Source organism: Ctenocephalides felis, unplaced genomic scaffold, assembly GCF_003426905.1.
Source record: "Ctenocephalides felis isolate EL2017-DRISC unplaced genomic scaffold, ASM342690v1 CF-g0.4_SCAFFOLD_01170, whole genome shotgun sequence".
Classification (NCBI taxonomy): Eukaryota; Metazoa; Arthropoda; class Insecta; order Siphonaptera; family Pulicidae; genus Ctenocephalides; species Ctenocephalides felis.
Genome location: NW_020537324.1, coordinates 37616692 through 37639677, shown reverse-complemented (window position 1 = coordinate 37639677; position 22986 = coordinate 37616692). Strand labels below are relative to the sequence as shown.

The 22986-nt window shown below is 30.0% G+C and overlaps 1 protein-coding gene across 1 annotated transcript in view; it reads left to right on the top strand.

Moving 5' to 3' along the window:
• The window catches only part of LOC113367192, a 114824-nt gene that overhangs the window by 82573 nt on the left and 9265 nt on the right, over nt 1-22986 (top strand). Inside the window, exons 12-16 of the mRNA XM_026608821.1 lie at nt 10631-10867; nt 14790-14998; nt 16939-17165; nt 17234-17397; nt 22163-22330. Coding sequence (XP_026464606.1) covers nt 10631-10867; nt 14790-14998; nt 16939-17165; nt 17234-17397; nt 22163-22330 — 1005 coding nt within the window. The remainder of the gene's footprint in view (nt 1-10630; nt 10868-14789; nt 14999-16938; nt 17166-17233; nt 17398-22162; nt 22331-22986) is intronic.

The window sequence follows — 22986 nt, the reverse complement described above, 5'->3', positions numbered from 1 at the left end:
TTTATTTATTTATTTACATATATACATTATTTTCATATCTCAGTCAGACAGAGGTGCCTGGTATGAGAGATTATGAAAAACAGTTTTCATATAATATTTACATTTCATTTGACTTAATATCTATTTCATTAATATAATATCTATATATAACTCTTCAGTCTTCTTTTTCTTCAATTTCCATATAGTACTTCTTTATTTTCTTTTAAAATTATCATTATCATTGGTCATCTTAATATAGTCTGGCAATTCGTTATATATTTTGGTAGCACTCCATATGACATTTTCTCTCAAATTCTTTTTTCTATTGCGTTCAATGTGAAAATTGTTTGTTGTCTCGTGTAGTGTTCATGTATATCGTGTAGTGTTCATGTATATCTTTTGTGTCTATTGTTGCACTTGTTTTAATTCGGTTAAATTTCATTTTGTGTATTAGTTTGCATTTCTCTATTTTAATTATGTTATTTAGTGAATGATTATTTGTTTCTCTCTGCAAGTATTTGGTGGGTGTTAGATGTGGTAAATTATATGCTATTTTTATGGCTTTATTCATTATTCTCTGTATGTCATTTAGGTTTGCTTTAGTTGTTTGGCTCCATGTTGTTATGCCATATAAAATTATAGGTATTATTTGCGTTTTAAGAATTAGTATTTTATTTTTTTTGCCGAAAGAGTGGATCCTTTTCAATGCCCCTGTTAATGTTCCTATCTTTCTTTTTATTTTGTTTATATGGTCTGTCCATGTCAGTTTTTCATTTATTATCAGTCCTAAGTATTTTATGCTTTCCACTTCCTCTATTGCTCTATTATTTACTTCAATTTTTAGTTTAGTGTTCTCAGTATTTTTTCTATGTTTGAAATATATGTATTTTGTTTTATCTATGTTAATTGTTAGTTTATTTTCAGTTAGCCACTCGGTGTATATTTTCATGTCCGTGTTTATAATATCTTCGAGTCTTTTTTTATCCTTATCCGCATATACTATCGCTGTATCGTCTGCATATAATATGTATCTTCCCTTTAATTTTGCGTCTTTAAGGTTATTGGTGTATAATAGATACAATAAAGGTCCTAATACAGAACCTTGTGGAACTCCACAGGTTATGTTACATCCTCCACTTGTGAAATTTCCCACCTTCGTCCTTACCACTCTTTTCATGAGGAAATCTTTGATAATGCTGTAAGACAAACCTCTACACCTAAATCTATTAGTTTATTAAGTAATATGCCATGATCTACTGTATCGAAAGCTTTTTGTAAATCAATAAAAATTGCAACTGTGTGCATATTTTCCTCAAGGTGCTGACTGATGGTATTAGTCAAATCTATTAGGGCACCTTGTGTATTTGATGAAGGGAGGAAACCATATTGATTTTTGTCAATTTTTTGAATGAGAAAATCAAGTAATCTTTTTTTTATTACTTTTTCATATATCTTGGAGAATGTGTTTGTTATTGTTATAGGTCTGTAGTTATTTGGATCTGTTTTGTTTCCTGTTTTGAAAATTGGTTTTATTGTAGCCATTTTAAGACACGATGGAAATACACCACATTCTATGTATCTATTCATTAAAACAGCAAGTAGTGGAGCTATTATATTTATTATTTTTTTAGTGATTCTTGCTGTTATCTTGTCTTCGCCAGGTGCAGCGTTATTTTTCAGATTTTCAACAATTTTTTTTATTTCTTTCTCATCTGTTAATTCAAAAATTTGGATTTTGTTTTTAGGTCTGTGTATTGATGGTTTATAGTTGCAATGATCCATTTTCTTTTGTAGTTTCATACCTATTTCAGCAAAATGTTTGTTGAGATACTCCGCAATGTCTTCCTTTTCTGTAAGAAATATATTTTTATCTTTATGCTGTATTTTTTCAATATTTTCTTTATATTCATTTTTATTTTTTCCTCCTCCTAATGTTTTATTTATTAGTTCCCATATTTTTCGAGAGTCACTTTCACATTTTTTGTTTCTTCTGAATAGTATTGTCTTTTTGCTTTGTAGATCATATTTTTTATATCTTTTTTTATATTATTATATTTCATTTTTATGGCATTATGTTTGCTTACTTCATTTATATTGCATTTCTTTAAATTATTGTAGAATTTGTTTCTGTATTTCATTAAGTTAATAATTTCTTCTGTTATCCAGGTATCTTCTCTGGCTCTTATTGTTTCTTTGATTTATTTTCTTTTGCTGCATCTTGTATAATTTTTATTAAATCCTCTAATTGGTCCACTATTTTAGAGTCTAACTTACAAGTTATTGTCTTTTCTAATCCTTCTAAATCTATGCTATATCTAATTATTTATGCATTTTTGGTTTGATTCTCGGCGTATTTTGTATAAATACTGTTATCATTTTGTGATCAGATATTTCTGTGTCTTCTATTTCTATATTAATCTTCTTTTTATAATTTGATATAACATGGTCAATTATTGATTTAGTGTTTTGAGTCTTCCTTGTGGCGTATTGGCTATCTATATTATTTATTATTTTGTATCCTGATGATTCTATAATATCTTTGTAACAATTTGATATATTATTGTTTGGAATTATATCTAAATTCATATCACCTATTATTATTGTATTTTTACCGTTTTCTTCCATTTTTTTTTCTATTAAATTTATCAGATCTTGTTTATTATTATTCGGAGGGTTGTAAATAACAATAAACTTTATAACAGGGTTCATATTTGTTACTTCTATTTCCAGGGGATTTATATTATTTTTATTATTATTTTCTATGACAGTACAGTTTAGTTCATTTCTTACAAATATCGCTATTCCTCCTCCTCTTTTCTTTCTCTGCAGTTGTAAAAACCTCTAAAATTTTTTAAATTAAAGTATCCTTCTTCTTCTTGGTATATCCAAGTTTCTGTTAATATTAAAATTTGGCAATTTTCATTTTATGCATAATTATTTCTAAGTCATCTATTTTATTTCTTAAGCTTCTTATATTGAAATACTTAATCTCTATTTTCTTGTTATTGCTATTATATTTATTCATTTTCTTGAATTTGTCCATTGTAATTCGTCGACATTCTTACCATTTTGGCTCTGTGTTGATAACATGAACATTCCGTTTCATTTGCATTATGCACCGTATTAAAATTTGATTTGTATTTTACATTGGCATTTGTGCAGTTTATGCATTTCTTAGATTTGCTCTTACAATCTCTTGTGTTATGCTCATCCGCACAGTTTGCACAGAACGTCTTGTTTTTGCATTCTACTGCCCTGTGTCCATATGCCTGACAGTTATAACATCTTTTTATGTTTAAATCTTCTATTATATGAGCTGTCCTCCATCCTAGATTTACATTATTTTCTAACAATTTTTCGTATGTTTTGCCCGATGTTTCGATATATGTAATCCAATTTTCTGTTTTTCGTGATTTCCTTTGGTATATTAGTTTAATTTGATCTGTGTTATTTATATTGTAATTATATTCTATCATTTCATTTATCAATTCTGTGCCGTCCATATATTGCCTTGGAGCATTTGTTATAACAAGTCGCGGATTCTTTGTTTCTTTATATATATTTCGTATTCGCTTCCAATTTTTTGTATCATATGTTCTGCTAATGTTTTTGTTTCCTCAATTGTTGAGGCCTTAATTATTAACCCCCCGCTACTAATGTTGTTAATTGATCTTACTTTTGCTTTTACGTTTTTTGGATTTATGTTTTTCTCAATATAGTTTCTAGTTTCATAGCTGTTCTGTTTATTCTTTGGTTTTACAATTATTGGCGGCATATTTGGGTTTATTATGTCTTTATTTTTATAATTTTATTATTATTATTTTCTGTGGCATTATTTTTACATATTGTAGCATAACTAGATCTTGCATCTTTAATTATTTTAATATCATTCTTTAAAGTTTTAAGCTCATTTACTATTTCTTTCAAATTACTTTCATGTGAATATCTTACCTCATTTTTTTTTGAGCATATGTCACAAAACCATTTTATATTGTTACTTGTGCTGATAACTTTATATTGTTCATTAGTAACTTTCGCACACTTTTTGTGGAACCAACCTTTGCATTCACCTTCACATCCAATAATGTTTTTTCCATTAACATCAATATTACATATACTGCAACATTTTGGATCTTCTACATCTTCCGCCATCTTATCGATCCGATATTTCGGTTTATATGTTATACAAATTAGCAATAAATTGCAAAAATCGTTTTAACGGTTTTTGACATGAAGTTTTTAATTCAAAAAAACAAAAGCATATAAGGTGGTAGAGTCTTGGATTTGTAAATATTTTATAGCGCTTCGAACAAAGAATCCAAAATGTCATAAAAAACAGAAAAGCTTTTTAAAAAGCCATTTCTTTATTTATTTACTGTCTACGTTTTGGAACTAGGTACACTCCATCCAGTTAAATATATAGTTTGTTTAAATCTTACCAAGACCATGTTTCTTGACAGATGTCCTGAGGATGGAACGTACCTAGTTCCGAAACGTCGACAGTAAACAAATGAAGAAATGGTTTTTTAAAAACATTTTTGTTTTTTATTACTTCTTGGATATATTTATATATATATATATATATATATATATATATATACATTTGTGTGTGTGTGTTATATAATTAAGAAGGGATATTCTTAAAATAGAAAATTTATGTCGAACCACGAGTGAGTATCCAACGACAGCTAGCGAACCGTAAAATTGTGTTGTAATTTAATTTTATATAACTAAATAATTAAAAGCAATACTGATCGAACCCATGTTTATTCTTTTTATTTGCAAAACACCGTTCTTAATATACAAAATATAATATTGGATTTTAAATTAGGCGTTTATCACAATTTATTATACTAAATAAATTTTTTAAGTATTTTCACCAAGATTATACACAAGTGTGGTACTAATTGCAAATCCTTTGTGCGACCTTTTTATTGTTTTCTGAGAAATTTGGAAATACTGTCTAAATAAAAGAGATTTGAGTCCAGCATGTTGAGTTTATTAACTTCCGTAGGGCAGTTATAGTAATGGACCGAAAATCGAAAATGAAAATTTTTGCACTTCTCGACGTTTTGAAGGTTTCTGAACATTTTAGCGTACCTAAAAAAACTGGATGTGTTTGTGTGTGTGTGTTTTGTGTGTCCGCATTTTTTACGTTTACGTTTTCCGGCGCACGGATCAACCGATTTGAATGGTTCAAAAAACATTTGATTCCTATCGATAGGGTGATGTGTTGATTAGTTTTTGGCAAAGACAGGTCCAGCCGTTTCAGAGATACGAAGCAAAGGGTGCAGAAAATAAAAATCAAGTTTTTGAGGTGACGGAGCATCCGATTTGAATGATCCAAACAACATTCAATACGCAATGATTGGGAGAAGTGGTGATTAGTTTTTTCAGCCAGTCGTTTCGGAGATACGGAGCTGAATGTGCAACAAAATGCAGTTTTTGAGAGAACTAATCATCCACTTTATAAAAACTTTTTGCTTCTATTGACGACACAATTGCTTTTGGGAAAAGAACTTTTTTTTATTTCATTTTTTTTTTTAATTTCAAAAAAATATATTTGTAATTCTTAATTCCAGCTAGTGTTAAAAATATTTCTTATAGACTTCAAATAAATAATTTTAACATAATTAGACAATGCTCTTTATTTTAAGTCCGATTAATTAAGCTAAATAAACGTCGTTGTCTAATTTAAAGCTATACACAAAGCTATATACAAAATAAAAATAAAAATGATGAAAGTTACAGTATTTATTACAATCTATTTGAAAACATTAAATATTCCTCAAATTTTCATCAAGGCTTAATGCACGAAACCATTCATCACTAGTTACTTATCATATATTATGTATTTTAAGTATGATCTGATAATTGAGTTTATTTTTAAAGATACGGTAAATCCGAACTAAAACAATTACATAATGCTATAATAAAAAATATACTTTCTGCACATCACATTCAAATGGGGGCAAACGGAAGGCACTAAATCACGCAATATTTGAATTAGCATTGCATTTTTTATATTGAAAATAGGATAAAAATGAAGCATTTAAGTTATTGTAATAAAGAATATAAAGACAGCTTAATAAATTTTTTAGCTAAATTTGCAACAAAATTAAAAACAAACGGCAAATAGAATATTTATAATATAAAATGATTTGTCTTCGATATGTCAACATAAGATAAAAATTTGTTGACATTGATTTCAGTCACATAGTCATGAAAATAAATCGTTCCGTCTCTTAAAATGTATCAGTAATATTGTCGAATGGCCTACAGTGCGTGGAGTGCTTAGATTAAATATTTCTTATGAAAATAAAGATAGCAGAATAAGTCTAAAAGAATTAATAAAATATGTAGTGCAAATATTTGTTTGTTTATTTAACTGTCTATAGTGATTTATAAAATAGATTTTTGAATACCCATAGGGTAAGTTATTGTAATCTACGTGCATTTTTTTGCATATTTGTACGTTTGAGGAATTTCTTACGATATTTAGAATATCTTAGAAAAAATCGATGTGTGTACGCATGTATGTGTACAATTTTTCGTCCACGATTTCGAGAGATCGGATCAACCGACTTGAATTACTTAAAAAACATCCGATTTCTAGTGACTGGGAGTGCCGATAGTCTAAATCATTCTTAACTTATTTATGGGATCTCAAAAACTGCTGAACCTGTTTCCACAAAAATGTTATCAATTTTTCGGACTAAATTCAATGCGGACGACCTGTTCTCCAAATTGAATTGCCATTTTTGCACTTTTTGACCCATAACTTTGAAACGGGTGGACCTTTACCAAAATCTAATCGACGAAGGTCCAGCCATTTCAAAGATATGGGTCAAAAAGTGCAAAAATGGCAATTCAATTTAGAGAACAGGTCGTCCGCTTTGAATGATTTAGAAATATTTTACTTGAATTGACGGAATAAAAAATTGATAATATTTTTGTGAAAACTGGTTCAGCAGTTTTTGAGATCCCATAAATAAGTTAAGAATGATTTAGACTTATGCACAATGAACTATCAGACATTTTATAAAGATTTTAATTATAAATTATGTTTACATGTTTATGTTTTTCGTACCAAAATTTATAATGTTTATATGTTAAAATTTACGACGCAGCTTTTACGCGCTTCGAAATTTTGTCTCGTAAACAGCCAAAAATTAGTTTGTTTTATACACAATAACCTGGCTTATGTATATTTTACATTTATTAAAAACAATAAATTCACCTTTTTTACATAATAGGATAGGGTGCAGCAATAACGTCAAATTTGACTTTGAGCAGTTATATTGTGAAGATCAAACCAATTATTTCACAGCAAATAACGCATATTATTCAACAACAATTTGATCAGTTCAGTAAAAATCCTAGCTATTCATCATTGTAGAAATGTGTGTTTTTGCTGTTTTTAACTTCCCGAAGAAGAAGTTTATGTTTTCATATAAAAATTCGATTCACCAATTTTATGCTTTTTCGACGTTTCAAGCAATTCTGAATCGAATGAGAACAAATTTGGTAAAAGTACGTGTGTGAGCGTGTGTGTGAACAGATTTTTTGCCGTAAATCAACGTTTTCTCAAAAACGGCTGGACCGATTTCAAAAATTTAAAAGCCATTCGATGTATTTCGATATGGACTAGCGTTTCTCAGCTTTGCGTTTCTCAGCGACGATCGGCCGAACCTTTTCTTCGTAAATCGCAGAATACTGAAAAAAAAATTCTCCGCGATTTAGCCCGCAATTCTGAATCGATTCTGAAAATTTAAAAACTGTTCGAAACATATTAGTTGGGTATCGATCTGATTAGTTTTTGGTAAAGATCGTCCGGGCCATTTTCTTGTAATAAAGTGTTAAAAAAAATTCTTCGACGATTTTCATGAATTTTTTTTGAACGTAGATACCATGCTCTTATAGATCATACTAAAATATTACGGTCCTATGACAAGTCATTTAATTTTAAACAAGTGGGGTGTATGGCATCGTGCCTTTAGGCAAATTGCTGGAACTTCCCGTACCGTAACGAAATGTTCGAGGAATACTGAATGTTTTCAAATAGATTATTATAAATATTGTAACATTGTCTAATATTTATAAGAATTATATAAACTGAATTGCAAAATTGAAATTATTCGTAAAGTATATTAGAACTATAGTCAGAATTAAAAATAAAATCTAAATTATTTTCTATATACAAAAACTTGAAAAAAAATAGAAAAAAAAAAAAAATCCAAAATTAGTTATTTTGTTAAGACAGATAGAAAGTTCTTTGAACCATTTAAATCGGTTGATCCGTGCGCCCGAAAACGTGACCGAAAATTGTATCCATACGTACATACACACACACACATACATCCATTTTTTCTGAGGTATGCCAAAATTTTCAGACCCCTTCAAAACGTCGTGAAATGCAAAAATTTTCAATTTCTATTTTTGGATGATTACAATAACTTACCCTACAGGAAGTTAAAAATCGTCAAAGTTTGCAAAAAATAGTGTCGTTTTTTTGGCGTTTGTCAAAATTATAACTTTCATCGACGTTTGCTCAAAAACGTCTGAACCGATTTTAAAAATTTAAGAGCCAATCAATGTATTTTGATGCTGATTATCTTTTCTCAGTTTTGTGCAGCGATTGGCCGAGCCATTTCTTTGTAATATGGAAAAAGTGTTGAACTTTTCGTCCACATTCAAGCTCATACTACCGAATCGATTTTAAAAAATCAAAAATTGTTCGAAAGATATTATTTGGGAATGATACTGATTAGTTTTAGGTGAAAATTTTCACCTAGATAGATTAATCTATCGAGCCGTTTTCTTGTAATTAACTGTTGAAAAAAAATTGAGCCGATTTTTATGGGACTTTTTTTTGGCGATACATATCATTGTCTTATAGAACTTATTGAAATATTACGGTCTTACGACAAGTAGTTTAATTTGTTAAAATTAAAATTAGACAATTTACTTGGTATAACGATAGAGTACTTAGTCTTAATGAACATATGCGTACTAAAATATTTGTTGATTTTTGAAAATTTGCTTTTAGAAAATACTCCGAGTACGTTAAGTGTTCGTTCGTTTTCAGTTATGTGCAATGAATACACTCGGAATACTTTTAATCAACATAAATTAATTTTTTTTATTGATTAAAACGTTTATTTACATAAATCGGGAAGCTCATGTAACTTGCCTCAAGGCAACGTACCGATACCAACTAGTTTAAAAATTTGTAACCTGGTCTTTTTTACACAATAGGTAAGGTAAATTGAGACGGCCAGTGACCAAATAGGTCTAATGTTTTATTTGAATTTTGAGATTTTTCAAAATCATAGCTGCATTATTCAACCAAAAAAAATTTAAATTTCAAGGGTTCATTTTTCATAGACATAACACAGTAAATAATTTTTATCTGGTATTTTGTCAGAATCTAGTAATTTGCTATTTTTTATTTTTTACACTTTTGCCAAGGTAAAAATTCAATTGGTTCTTTTTAACCCCCTCAAGTGTAAGCTTTAAGAGAGGTTATTTAAATAACTGTTGAATCTGACTTAAAATTAACAATACATCTTATAAAACAATTAAATAACGTGTACGTTAAAATTTATATAAAGGTCTCGTGAACTAAGCAACAGTGCTCACAACCACGAAAACTAACGATAGAAAATACTTATGTTAAGCATTTTCAAACGTTGGCGTTTTTCTCCTGTTAGCAACGTAGTAGGAATCAAGGTGATAGCAGGTTATGCATCTATTTTCCTGTACTTTCAAATATTGTTATGGAAAAACTTGTAACTTTACTAGATTTTGTTATATATAAACGGAACGGAGTATATTAGTTAAGTTTATGGCACGTTGTGTATGGCAGAAGAAGTAAAATGTCTATAGACTACTATAATTATGAAAGATACTAATTGTACTTGTTTATTTGTTTCCATCTCCTGACGTTTGGATGAATGATCTTTAGACTAACCACTAGCCAGTTGGTTGGCATATTTTACGAATTGCCAGTTGGGGAGTTTTGTTTCCAAATGCAGATCAGAATAATTTATTAGAACACTTTCATTCAAAGGCTATTCAAGATAATTGACTATGTCTGACTGAGGTACTTTTTTGCTAATTGCATAGAAATGCCTCGGCCGATCGTCGCGCAAAATATTTAACTGCTGTCATCATCGAGATACAACGAATAGCTTTTAAATTTTTGAAATAGGTTCAGGCGTTTTTGAACGCACATATACCCACACACATACTTTTTCCAAATTTGGTCTCATTCGATTCAGAATGGCTTGAAACGTCGATAAAACATAAAATTAGCAAAACAGATTTTGTCGCGAAAACAATAACTTTTTCTTCGGCAAATTAAATAGTGGAATGAATCCAATTTGGTGTTTCGATAGATAATTGTGAAAGGATTTTTAAAAGTCATGAAAGTATATTGGTCTCAGCTCTATCTAGGCCGATAAAAGAATCTAGTATTGTTCCTAAGATTATTTTAAACTGAAATGTTCATGAACCTGTCTTGAATTTATTTTTCATGAATTTATATTAAAATTAATTAATTACTAGGAAACATTTTTTTATAATTACAAAAGAAGGGTTTTCTAAACTAAAGGTCTACAGGTAGTAATTATTGTTTATTAAATTTCAGCATGGCAAATTCTGAGAGAGAAAATACATTGAAAGAGGTATTGCCCGATCTTCTGAAACATGCCGATCTGTGTGAAAATTATAAAATAGAAAAGTTGAAACTAATTATAATGAATGATGTTTCTAGTGACAATAATTTCATGATAAGCTCACTATTTACATGCACTGTTCTATTTGAAGATAACAAAGAACTAAAACTGGTTATTAAAATATTGGACCAGGATGAATTTGTTCAAAAGTAAGTATATTCATTCATATTGCATGTTCATTCGTATTCATATGGTAATATATGCATGTTATGCAAAGTTTATATAAATATATATATATATATATATATATATACACCTAAGTCTGTTTTTACACGGAGATTGGTTCCAGAAGAATCCGTGTAAAAAAAAAACGTGTAAAAAAAGACATTGATCTTGTACAAAAATGGGTGATTTGTTCCTAATCTCTAAAACCTATTAAAATTGGTGAAAAACAAGAATTTTTAAGAACAAGAATTAAATTAGTGCTATTCACATTTGCTTTGACCAGTAAAAATTGTTTGTACGCGCTAAAGGGGAATTCACTTAAATTTTTTAAGCCAGTGTTCGCAAACTATCGATACTATCGATGGTTTCAGACTTTTTTCTTTCATAAATACTTTTTTGTGACATGAACATACTTTGCAAAAATTTAATTTGACAAAAAAAATTTAGGTACATAAAATTTCAAATCGTGCTAAATGGAATAAATTCGTGTAAAAAAATTAAAAATATTCAATTTTCAAACCGTGTTATATCAAAACCGTGTACAAAAAGACCGTGTAAAAACAGACTTAGGTGTATATATATATATATATATAAAAAATTGTGAGTATCTTACAACCGATTCATATATTTTAGAATTAGTCAAAAAAAAGTTGAAACAAACTAAAATCATAAATCAAAGTTCTATGCAGAATCTAAATAAAACTAGTTGGCATTTTGCCTTGAGGCAAGTTACATGAACTTCAGTTCACAATAAGCCGAAGGCAATGTGGTCACTAATTAAATCAGAAATTTGTGTAAATAATCCACTTAACCAATAAAAAATAATTTATGAGAGATTAAAAGCATTCCGAGTAGATTTATTACACTTAATTGAACACGAATGAGTACGTTCTAACACGAATGAGGAGTATTTTCTAAAAGCAAAATTTCAAATATCAATGATTTTTATAATTGAACCAGTTTCCGTAGGGCTTTGGCGGTTTAGTATGTTCATTAAGACCAAGAACTCTATCGTTATATCAAGTGAACGTCAAAAAAAATCATTATATCAAACTTTGATGAATTTTTAAAATTAAACTACTTGTCGTAAGGCAGTAATATTTCAGTAAGTTCTATAAGACCATGATATATATCGCCAAAAATAGTACTGTAGAAATCGGCTTAAATTTTTTTTCAACAGTTAATTACAAGAAAACGGCTTGGTAGATTTTTACCTTAAACTAATCAGTACCATTCCATATCTTTCGAACAGTTTTTGATTTTTTAAAATCGATTCGGTAGTATGAGCTTAAATGTCGACGAAAAATTTAACACTTTTTTCCAAATTACAACGAAACGGCTCGGCAGATCGTCGCACAAAACTGACAAACGATAACTCTCACCAACATACATCAAATGGCTTTTAAATTTCTGAAATCGGTTGAGGAAACGTCGATGAAAGGTCTAATTATGACAAACGCCAAAATTAAGAATGATTATAATTTTTGCTAACTTTGACAAATTTTTAAAATTAAACAATTTGTCGTAGGGCCGTAATATTTTAGTATGATCTCTATAAGACTATAGTATTAACCGTTAAAAAAAAATCATGAAAATCGTCGAAATTTTTTTTAACACTTTATTACAAGAAAATGGCCGATCTTTACCAAAAACTAATCAGCACGATTCCCAACCAATATCTTTCGAACGGTTTTTGAATTTTCAAATTATTTTTCACTTTTCTGCTATTTACAAAGAAACGGCTTGGCTGATCGTCACGCTAAATTGATACACGCAAGTCCTCATCGAGATACATCGAATGGCTTTTAAATTTTTAAAATCGATCCAGCCGTTTTTGAGAAAACGTCGATTTACGGCGAAAAATCTGTTCACAAATTCATTCGATTCAGAATGGCTTGAATGTCGAGAAAATATAAAATTAGCGAATCTGATTTTTTTATGAAAACATAAACTCTTCCCTCGGGAAGTTAAAAAAATATTGTTCTCCATATGAATATAATGTAAATAGAAACTGTCAGTTTCTAATGTAATACAAACTAACTATTATTAATGAGCATTGAACAAAATATTTAATCTGGTAAAACTTTTGAAGAAGACATCTTACAATATTAACTTTCATAACAAATTTTAATAAAATTAACTTTTAAAATTAAATATTAAATATACAGTTAAGACTAAAGAATAATATGAAATTGTGGACAAACAAAAACAACAGAACATCAAATTAAAAAGACAACGCAATACTCTACGAATCAATAATTTAAAACTTATAATTACATTAAATATAAAAGTAAAATTTCTTTTAATTAAAGCGTTTTTCAATCAAGACCGTTGATAAAGCTACAAGTCAACCTGGTCTTTCAATTGACCAAATTATTCAACATACACAAAAACCATATATGATCTGTTCACGAAGTTTTCGTATTATTTCCGTGTTATTCTGTATTTTAGGTGTCGAATTCCCACAATTCAAAATATAAACTAGTTGGTATTGGTATTTTGCCTTGAGGCAAGTTACATGAACTTCTGGAAATGTATGAATAATCGACTTAATCAATAAAAAATAAATTAATTTATGAGTGATTATAAGTATACCGAGTGGATTTATTACACATCATTGCAAACGAACGAACGAACACGTTGTTAACTCGGAGTATTTTTTAAAAGCAAATTTTCAAAAATCAATAATTTTTATATTTGAAACAGTTTCCGTAGGACTTTAATGGTTTACTATGTTCAAGACCAACTCATTTTCTCAAACTTTGATGAATTTTTAAAATTAAACTACTTGTCGTAAGGCCGTAATATTTCAGTAAGTTCTATAAGACCATGATATATATCGTCAAAAAAGTTCCATGAAAATCGGCTTAAATTTTTTTTCAACAGTTAATTACAAGAAAACGGTTCTGTAGATTTTCACCTAAAACTGATCAGTAACATTCCCAACTAATATTTTTCGAACAGTTTTTGATTTTTTAAAATCGGTTCGGTAGTATGAGCTTAAATGTGGACGAATGGTTTAACACTTTTTTCCAAATCACAAAGAAACGGCTCGGCCGATCGTCGCACAAAACTGACAAACGATGATCATCATCGAGATACATCAAATGCTTTTTAAATATCTGAAATCGGTTTAGGCCGTTTTGAGCAAACGTCGATGAAAGTTCTAATTTTGACAAATGCCAAAAAGACTACTATACTAATTTTTGCAAACTTTGACGAATTTATAAAGCTAAACCAGTTGCCGTAGGGCCATAATATTTTAGTATGATCTAGAAGATTGTGGTATCTACCGTCAAAAAAATAATCATAAAAATCGTCGATTTTTTTTTTGTAAAACTTTATTACAAGAAAACGGCCCGGCCGATCTCTACCAAAAACTAATCAGCACGATTCCCAACCAATATCTTTCGAACGGTTTTTGAATTTTCAAAATCGATTCAGAATAGCGGGCTAAAACGTAGACGAAAATTTTTTCACTTTTCTGCGATTTATAAAGAAACGGCTTGGTCGATTGTCGCACAAAACTGACAAACAATAGTCCTCATCGAGATACATCGAATGGCTTTTAAATTTTTGAAATCGTTTCAGCCAATTTCGAGAAAACGTCGATTTACGGCAAAAAATCTGTTCACACACACACACACACACATACTTTTTCCAAATTTGGTCTCATTCGATTCAGAATGGCTTGAAACGTCGAAAAAACATAAAATTAGCGATTTGGATTTTTTTATGAAAACATAAACTTCTCCTTCGGGAAGTTAACAAGGACTTTTCGTATAGAAACTAAAATCGTAATTTAATTTTGATTAAGCATCATTCTTTTAAATCCCATTAAGCTATAATTTACTAAAAATTTAATGGCGTAATTATAAATTTGCTAATGAAATTTTGTCTATGCAGGTCATTTGGTATGGATAAGATGTTTGCTAACGAAATTGTTGCTCATAACACGGTGATCGACAGTTTGGATTTGAAAACTTTATTTCCTCGATGTTATTATTTTTCTGAACATGGAACACCAATCATCATAATGCAGGATATACGAGTCGACGGCTATCGTATGACAGATAGCATGACCTGGCTGTCTAAAGAGCACATTTCTATTGCTGGTATGCAATCAATTAACTAATTAAATATATACAACTAATTATATATATATATCATTGTATATATATATATATACAATGATACACACGTGTGCGTGTGATGGATCCATAGACCTTATACTACATTGTATATGTGAAAATACAATATTTATTGGCACAATTTTTATTATAATAAATTATGAATGTGAAGTGAGGTTATTGCGAATTGGTGTGAACAAAAATGTAAATAATCTAAAATATCTTTGAGCTTTATTTGTGCTGAATAGAAGACTTATTTGATTCATATATATTTCATATATGGGTCAATCTTTCACAAACCGCACACCGACCAGATCTTGACATTTGAACATTGTCTGATTTTTTTTACAGATATTAAACATAAAACCATCTGACACGTATTTCAGGATTTTTTTTATTGAAATATGGATGATGTGCTCAATTTCAATGTATAATTTTTATTATATTTTACTCATATTAAGGTCAACTTTATAATAATTAAATAAAAGTTTTTGCAATTTCCTTAATAATAACAACCTCTAGATATTCACTAAAGTTTTACCTAACCTTAAGTCACGCTTTCCACGCCAGGAACCTCAAAGACTTGTACGCATTTGTCACTTTGAAAATTGAAAAATATTTTATAAATTTGTTTATGGAGACAAATGAATATATATAAAAAAATATTAGAAGAGAACAGGGCTTAAAGGTCTGCGTGTAAAAGTTCCACTATGCATATCTCAAAAACAAATAAAGTTAGGAACTTTTTCATAACAATATTTTGAAGTAGGAGGACTTTTAAGTTAGATTCAACCATTTTTTCTAATTATGGAAATATATTTTTCAGCTATTTTTCCGAAATTTGTCATTTTTTCCTTTTAGCCCTTATCCCGGGTAAAAAGTATAGCCATCGTGCAAACAGATACAATATCTTATTCTTAATTTTTAAAGAATTTTACGAAATATTAGCTCATAGGCATATCTTTTACAAAGAATTCACCATATATAGCTTTGATCTGTTATTTTATCAGAAATATTCATAAGCAGAGTTGGTATTACTCTTAATTTATCTATTGTAAAAATGCTTTTTTCTAACTTAATTTATTTTTTTCCCATTTTTCTTACTGTTCACACCTTTGCCAGCTTGAAGGTTTAGTTGGTCTTTTTTACACCACTCACATGTAAGCTTTCATTGAGATAATTTAAAAATCTCTCTACTTTTAAATATTGCTGTTATGAAGTTCCTAACTTAACTTGTTTTTGGGATATTAGTAGTGAACCTTATAACCCGCGGACATTCAAGTTCCGCTCTCCCCTAATATATTGTTTTTCGACTATTTTCATGCTTCAGAAACAAAATTATAAAATATTTTTCAACCATAAAACAGTAAGTAAGAAGGGCATTCGAAAGTGACAAATGAGTACAAGTCTTTGTACCTGGCGTGGAAAACGCGACTCGCGCTCAAAAATATTTAATACCTTTCGATGTAACGAGTTTCCAACAAATTGTGAAAAAAATTTTGTAGCAGAAAAAAAAATGTTTTAATTGATTCAAGTTGGGGGAAGGACGAATAAAACCTTTGTGAATATTCAGGGGCTTTTATTGCTAAGAAAATTCCAAAAACATTTTGTTTAATTATTATAAAGTTGACGTCAATATGAGTAAAATAAAAAAAAATACTGTTGCGATCAGCACAACTAGAAATAATTAATTTGACGCAAAGGATGTTGAATAGAATTGTCATGTATTCTGATTGCTATTGAAAATAAAATTAAACAAAAAAAAATTGAGAAAATCATCAACATTTCAATTGTAAATATTAACAAAAACAAATTTTTCAGCAAACTCTGAAATTTATAACTGTAAAAATTTATTTACTTTCACGATTTGTGAAAGAATACCAATTGCATTTCTATGTCCTACAAATATATTGTATGTGTTGCAGTTAATAAACTAGGAATGTTTCATGGAAGAGCTTATACAATGAAAGAAAAGAATTTCAAAAAATTTCAACATATTTGTGGTTTGCTTCAAGAAATTAGATATCAGGATCCTCCAGAAGACTCCAACTTGAATTTGACCTATGATATTTGTGCACAACGTGGATTGAAGAATTTACGAAATGAATATCCTGATGACGATAATATGCAAAAATTTGTTACTGAAATTCAGGTGCCAATTACTAATATGATGCTTATTTTACAAATTATTTGCGCTTAATTTTTTCTATTTCTTTTTAGAGATTATTTGAAAAAGCTCTTGATTATGCCAGAGACCTTATTAAACCTTCAGGTCTATTATCTGTTATATGCCATGGTGATTACCTAAGAAATAATGTCATGTACAAATATGATGATACAAATCAACCTATAGATTTGATGATGCTTGATCTGCAGACATTTCGGTACGTCAACAAGAATAATATTTTGTTTTCATGCTTTAAAAATTACTTTTCGAACTGATTTGATGTTCATGTCATGAGAGAATGCATTTAGCTTTTTTTTTTTTTTTTTTTTTTTTTTAATTTTTATTTTCAATAGCAATCAGAATACATGACTATTCTATGAGCTATTTGGCTTATGTCATTCACTCACACACATACACACACACTTGCAAACACACATATAAATTTATCGGATCAATATTACAATCATATTTAGAGAATCACTTCAATAAGTGATTCAATTATTCTGTTCATATAAGGTTGTGGTAGTTCTAAAGTTCCTCCATATTATCTTCGGGCAGCTTCTTCTTCAGTCTTCTTGAAGTTGATGTCTCAAGAAGCTGAGTGACTATATGGTTTGAATGATGTTGTAGTTTTTGAAAATGTTTTATACTGTTGATTTGTATTATTCTGTTTATAAAATCAATATGAAGATCGTCGTGTAAAGTTTTATTACTAACAAACCACGGAGCATCAGTAATCTGCCTCAATATTTTCGATTGGACACGTTGCATTAACGCTATGTTGGATTTGCTTGCACAGCTCCACAATTCAATGCCATAAGTCTATATGGGTTTTATTACTGCCTTGTAAATTAGAAGTTTATTGTCAATCGACAAAATTGACTTGCGTCCCAGTAGCCAGTATAGTTCAGCGGTTCTAATTTTTATAGTATTTAATTTGGCGCGAATATGGTCCTTCCACGTGAGTCTGCGATCTAAATGCATACCTAAGTATTTGACGCATTCGGTGCTTGGAATTGCTTGGCCATAAAAATGTACTCCTGGGCATGTTGTCTTGTTCAGTGTAAATGTTATATGATTAGACTTGCTCTCATTTATTTTTATTCTTCATTTTTTTGTCTAATTCTCTATAACATTTAGATGCCTTTGTAAAATTAGCGAAGCCTTAGATGCATCAGCATGTGTCAAAAGAACTGCTATGTCGTCAGCCAATGTAGCTGTTGTGGTTGATTGTAATGTTGGAAAATCACTAGTGAATAGGATATATAAAAATGGCGCCAAAACACTGCCTTGTGGAACTCCTGCCTCAGTCTGATGAGATATTGAGGTTTCAGTGTTGACCCGTACTTTGAATTTCCTATTGGCGAGATAAGATTCTGGAATATTATAATAACCACATGGAGGTAGAGATCTAATCTTCGATAGAAGTCCCTTGTGCCACACCTTATCGAAAGCCTGGCTCACATCTAGAAACACTGCAGAACAGAATTGTTTGGCCTCGAAGGTATTGTTGATGACTCTTACGATTCTGTGGCACTGTTGAATTGTAGAGTGTTGACTCCGAAAGCCAAATTGATGTTCTGGAAATATATTCGCGCTAGTTAAGATATGTTGAAGTAGGAGTTTTTCGAGCACTTTTGAAACAATTGGTAGAAGGCTGATTGGTCTATATGAGGTAACCATATTAGGATCTTTTCCGCTTTTATGGATCATTTTTACTACAGATGTTTTGTAGAGAGTTGGCCAATAATTTAATCTAATTATTGAGTTGAATATATACGTTAGAAGGATGAATCCCTTCTTTGGCAATTCTTTCAACATTTTTGCCGTCACTAAATCGTAACCTGGAGATTTATTATTTTTCAGTTTACTTATCTCTTCAATTATAATCTTTAATGAAAAGAACTTTATGCTGTTCATTGAGTTGTGAGAAGGAATCATATTTGAGCTAAGGCCCGCTGCGTTAGAGTAATCTGGGTTCGGTTTGAAAACTGCACTTGAATAATGAGCAAATAAATTAGCTTTTTCTGCATCACTCCTAGCCCAAGATAGATGATTGCTGTCATCCCATCTAACAGGCGGATTTTGAATACGTGGTTTTAATTTGTTTTTAATTTAGAATTTTTTTCAATCTGGATTTTAATTTATTGCTTAAGTTATTGTATGTGTTCTTATCCGATGGAAAGTGAGTTGACTGCCATTTGCGTCTAGCTTTCCTTTTCTCTGAGATTAAATTTTTAATTTCAAAAGATAGAGGTTGATCCTGTTGAACTCTTGTTTCTGGAGTAGCAGTTAAAGTAGCATCATGAAGTGTTTTATTAAATTTGTCAATAGCAGAGTCAACTTCCGATGAGTTCTTAAGACTAATTTTGAGATCAGTATTGTTTTCTATTTTGCAGCGGTATAGTTCCCAGTTTGTTTTTCTCGAATGAAGTCTATAAGGTTTACAAACATTGATAATTGAAGAACAGATAGTAGCAGTTATAGGTGAGTGATCTGAAGAGAGATCGTAGCTTGAATGAACATCTGTGTACCTTGAGTTTAAGCCTTTGATTATGAAGAAATCCAATAAATCGGGCTTCTTCATTGGGTCAGTTGGCCAGTAAGTCGGAGTGCCCGTGGAAAGAGTACCATAGTTTTGTTGGACAATAACTTCATACAGTTTTCTTCCTTTTGGATTAATCAGTCTTAATGCATTTAGTAAAAGACTAAAAATGGTTAAATTGGATAACTGTGTTGGCTGGAGTCGAGCAGAAAGAGCATCAGTATAGAATGAGAGTTTAGATCAAACAGTTTGAAGCACAACTCAACGACGGACTCGTTTCTGATGCTATTAGGTAGAAAGGAAATGGAGAAAACTTGCATATTTATTTCTTTTCTCTAGAAAAAGAGTTTAATGATGTCCTTGTGATTTTATAAATGTTTTGGAGTTGAAAAGACATCCAGTTTAGATATGCGTGTGGAAAGAATTGGTAGAATAGCTATCAGATTGTTAATGTTTTAAAGATAGTTTCTACTAATCTATTGATAAGTCAAAAACTGGAAACTTCAAAAGAGAAATCATGACATCTATAAATTAGATGTCTTGTGACTGAAAAAGGTTAGAGGGCTGAGGACTCTTTTCGGATTGCTTCTCAATATACATATTGTATTTTACATGAGACAAGTTCAAAAGAAGAGACGCAATTTTAGTAATAAATATAACGATGAGTAGTGTGCTAATTGTGATTTGCATTTGTGCTTGTAAGTGAAATTCTGGTGATTCAGGTGCATAGGCACATAATAAGAAATTGTACAAACATGAAGGATATATGTTGGCTCTTGGCGGCACATCGATTTGCACTAAAGCCTAGGATAAGCCAGAAAATAATTCTAAAGTGCAAAAAATACTTTAATACGGATTCAAAGATGTATCTACACAAATCTTTCCGAACAAATAAACGACGAAAAACTGTAGATATGATTTGAAACTTCAGGAAACAAAAAGAAGAGGTTGGACGATTACACAGATCCACAAAAAGGTGGAAAATTGAAAATAGAAGAAGACGTTGGCAAATGTTATTGCCTTGTGGAAGAATTAGATTAAAACTAGTGGCGCGCATGGCATCGTGCCTTAAGGCAAATTGCTGTAACTTTCCGTACTAAAAATTATTATTTTTTTAAAAACGAATAACATTTTTGAAAAAAATTTACTTCGAAAAAATTAGTTTTTCAAGAAACTATAAATTTGAAAAAAGATTACTTTTTTTGAAAAAAAAAATATTGAAAAAAAAGGTTTCTTTATTTTGATATATTTTGGAAGTTCTGAACTTTTTTTCAAAGCAATCGTACTGCTTTAACTGCATAGAGACGAAATATCAAAGCGCGTAAGCGCCGCGATGCCGTCTAACGGATGAACATTGATACGGAACCCATAGGAATGTAAACAAAATTTATACTCATTGTTAAAATCTCTTTAAAATATCGGATATTTCGATGTGCATATGTCTAATGATCATTTTTGACCGCCAAATGGCATTTTTTTTTTACTTTTTTCATTAGACCTCCGAAACCGCTAAACCTGCCTTGATGAAAATTTGATCAATTTTTCATCTTGTCAATACAAGTAAAACGTTTTTTGAATTATTAAAATCGAACGCTCCGTTCTCTTAAAAACTGAGTTACCATTTTTTGCACTTTTTGCCCGGTATTTTCGGAACGGCTAGGCCTATCTTCGCCAAAAACTAATCAGCACATTTCCTTATCAATACGAATCGAATGTTTTTTTATTTATTCAAATCACTTGTATCCGCACACACACACGCACACACACATTACCACACACATACATCCATTTTTTCTAAGGTATGCCAAAATACTCAGAAACCTTTGAAACGTAAAGATATATAAAAATTTTCATTTTCGATTTTTTTGCGATTACTATAACTTGCCCTACGGGAAGTTAAAAATTTGCGATATATAAAAATTTTCCCGACAATATTGTGATAAAGAAATAGGAAAACATGATCGAAGACGGACATGAACCATGCACTAGAAGTAGTTATTACATATGAGAATGATCACTCTGTACAAGAAGGCCAAAACGGAACATCTAGATACTGACTGTTGTATCTTTAAATCAAATACATCAGCAACTATATTTTTGTGTTCGATTAGGGGTAAAAATTAGGTAAAGCAATATAAAGGCATCATATATTTTTATGCGATGGAATTCATTCTCTAAAATCGAAAAACTGTTGTGATATCGATATTTATTGGTCTATTTTATCACAACATCTCTAGATACTTTGACCTAATTGTGTGACAGTTGCATTTAGTTCTATTTCAGAGTAATTTAAATTACAGATTAAACCCAATTTTTCTCTGACTCTGGCGTAGAGAAAAGAATTGAAATGCTATATTAACAAGACATTATTGAATATTACCTTATCATAATATTATTACTATTACTATTATATTTGTATATATGCTTTATATTTTAGATATGCTTCCCCTGCAACGGATTTGTCTGTATTTTTATTTATGCACTATGATGGCAAACAACTGATTGAAGACTGGGATTATTTCTTTAGTGAATATCATAAAGCGCTAGTAAATGAACTCAGCATTGGTTTGAATAGGCCGATTAATGATCTTCCTAGCTGCTACAGGTTCGTAAAAATAATAATAAAAATCATTTGATTTATTTGCTTGTATTATATAAAATTTATTGGTCTTACTTTGCTGTATTTATATACTCTGACTACATACATATTTAATTTACATATGGGGTAGATCGGGGCACAAAGGTCCAATTTGCAATTATATCATAACAAATAACACATATCAAACAACTATCTGATTATGTTCAATACTTCCAGCTAATTCATCATTCTAGAAATGTGTTTTTTTTTGCTGTTTTTCAAAAATATGTAACCAGATTCTTTTACCCGGGGTTAATTGGGGCGGCCAGTGTCCCAATTGGACAACATGTCCAATGTTTTATTTTAATTTTGAAGAGGTTTTACAAAATATTAGCTGCATTATTCAGCCAATGCAAAATATAAATTTCATGGATGCATTTTCTACAGCGATAGCACTGTAAATAACTTTGATCTAGTATGTCATTAGAAATATTCACCAGCAGAGTAGAAATAACTATTTATTTAATTTTTTTCTTGTGAAATTGCTTATTTTAACTTGATTTACTTTTTTATTTGCTATTTTTTATTTTTCACAACTTTACCAGTGTGAAGGTTTTCAGTTGGTCCCTTCTACGCCACCCAGATGTAAGCTTTTTAACTTCTGGATTTAACTTAAAATTAAC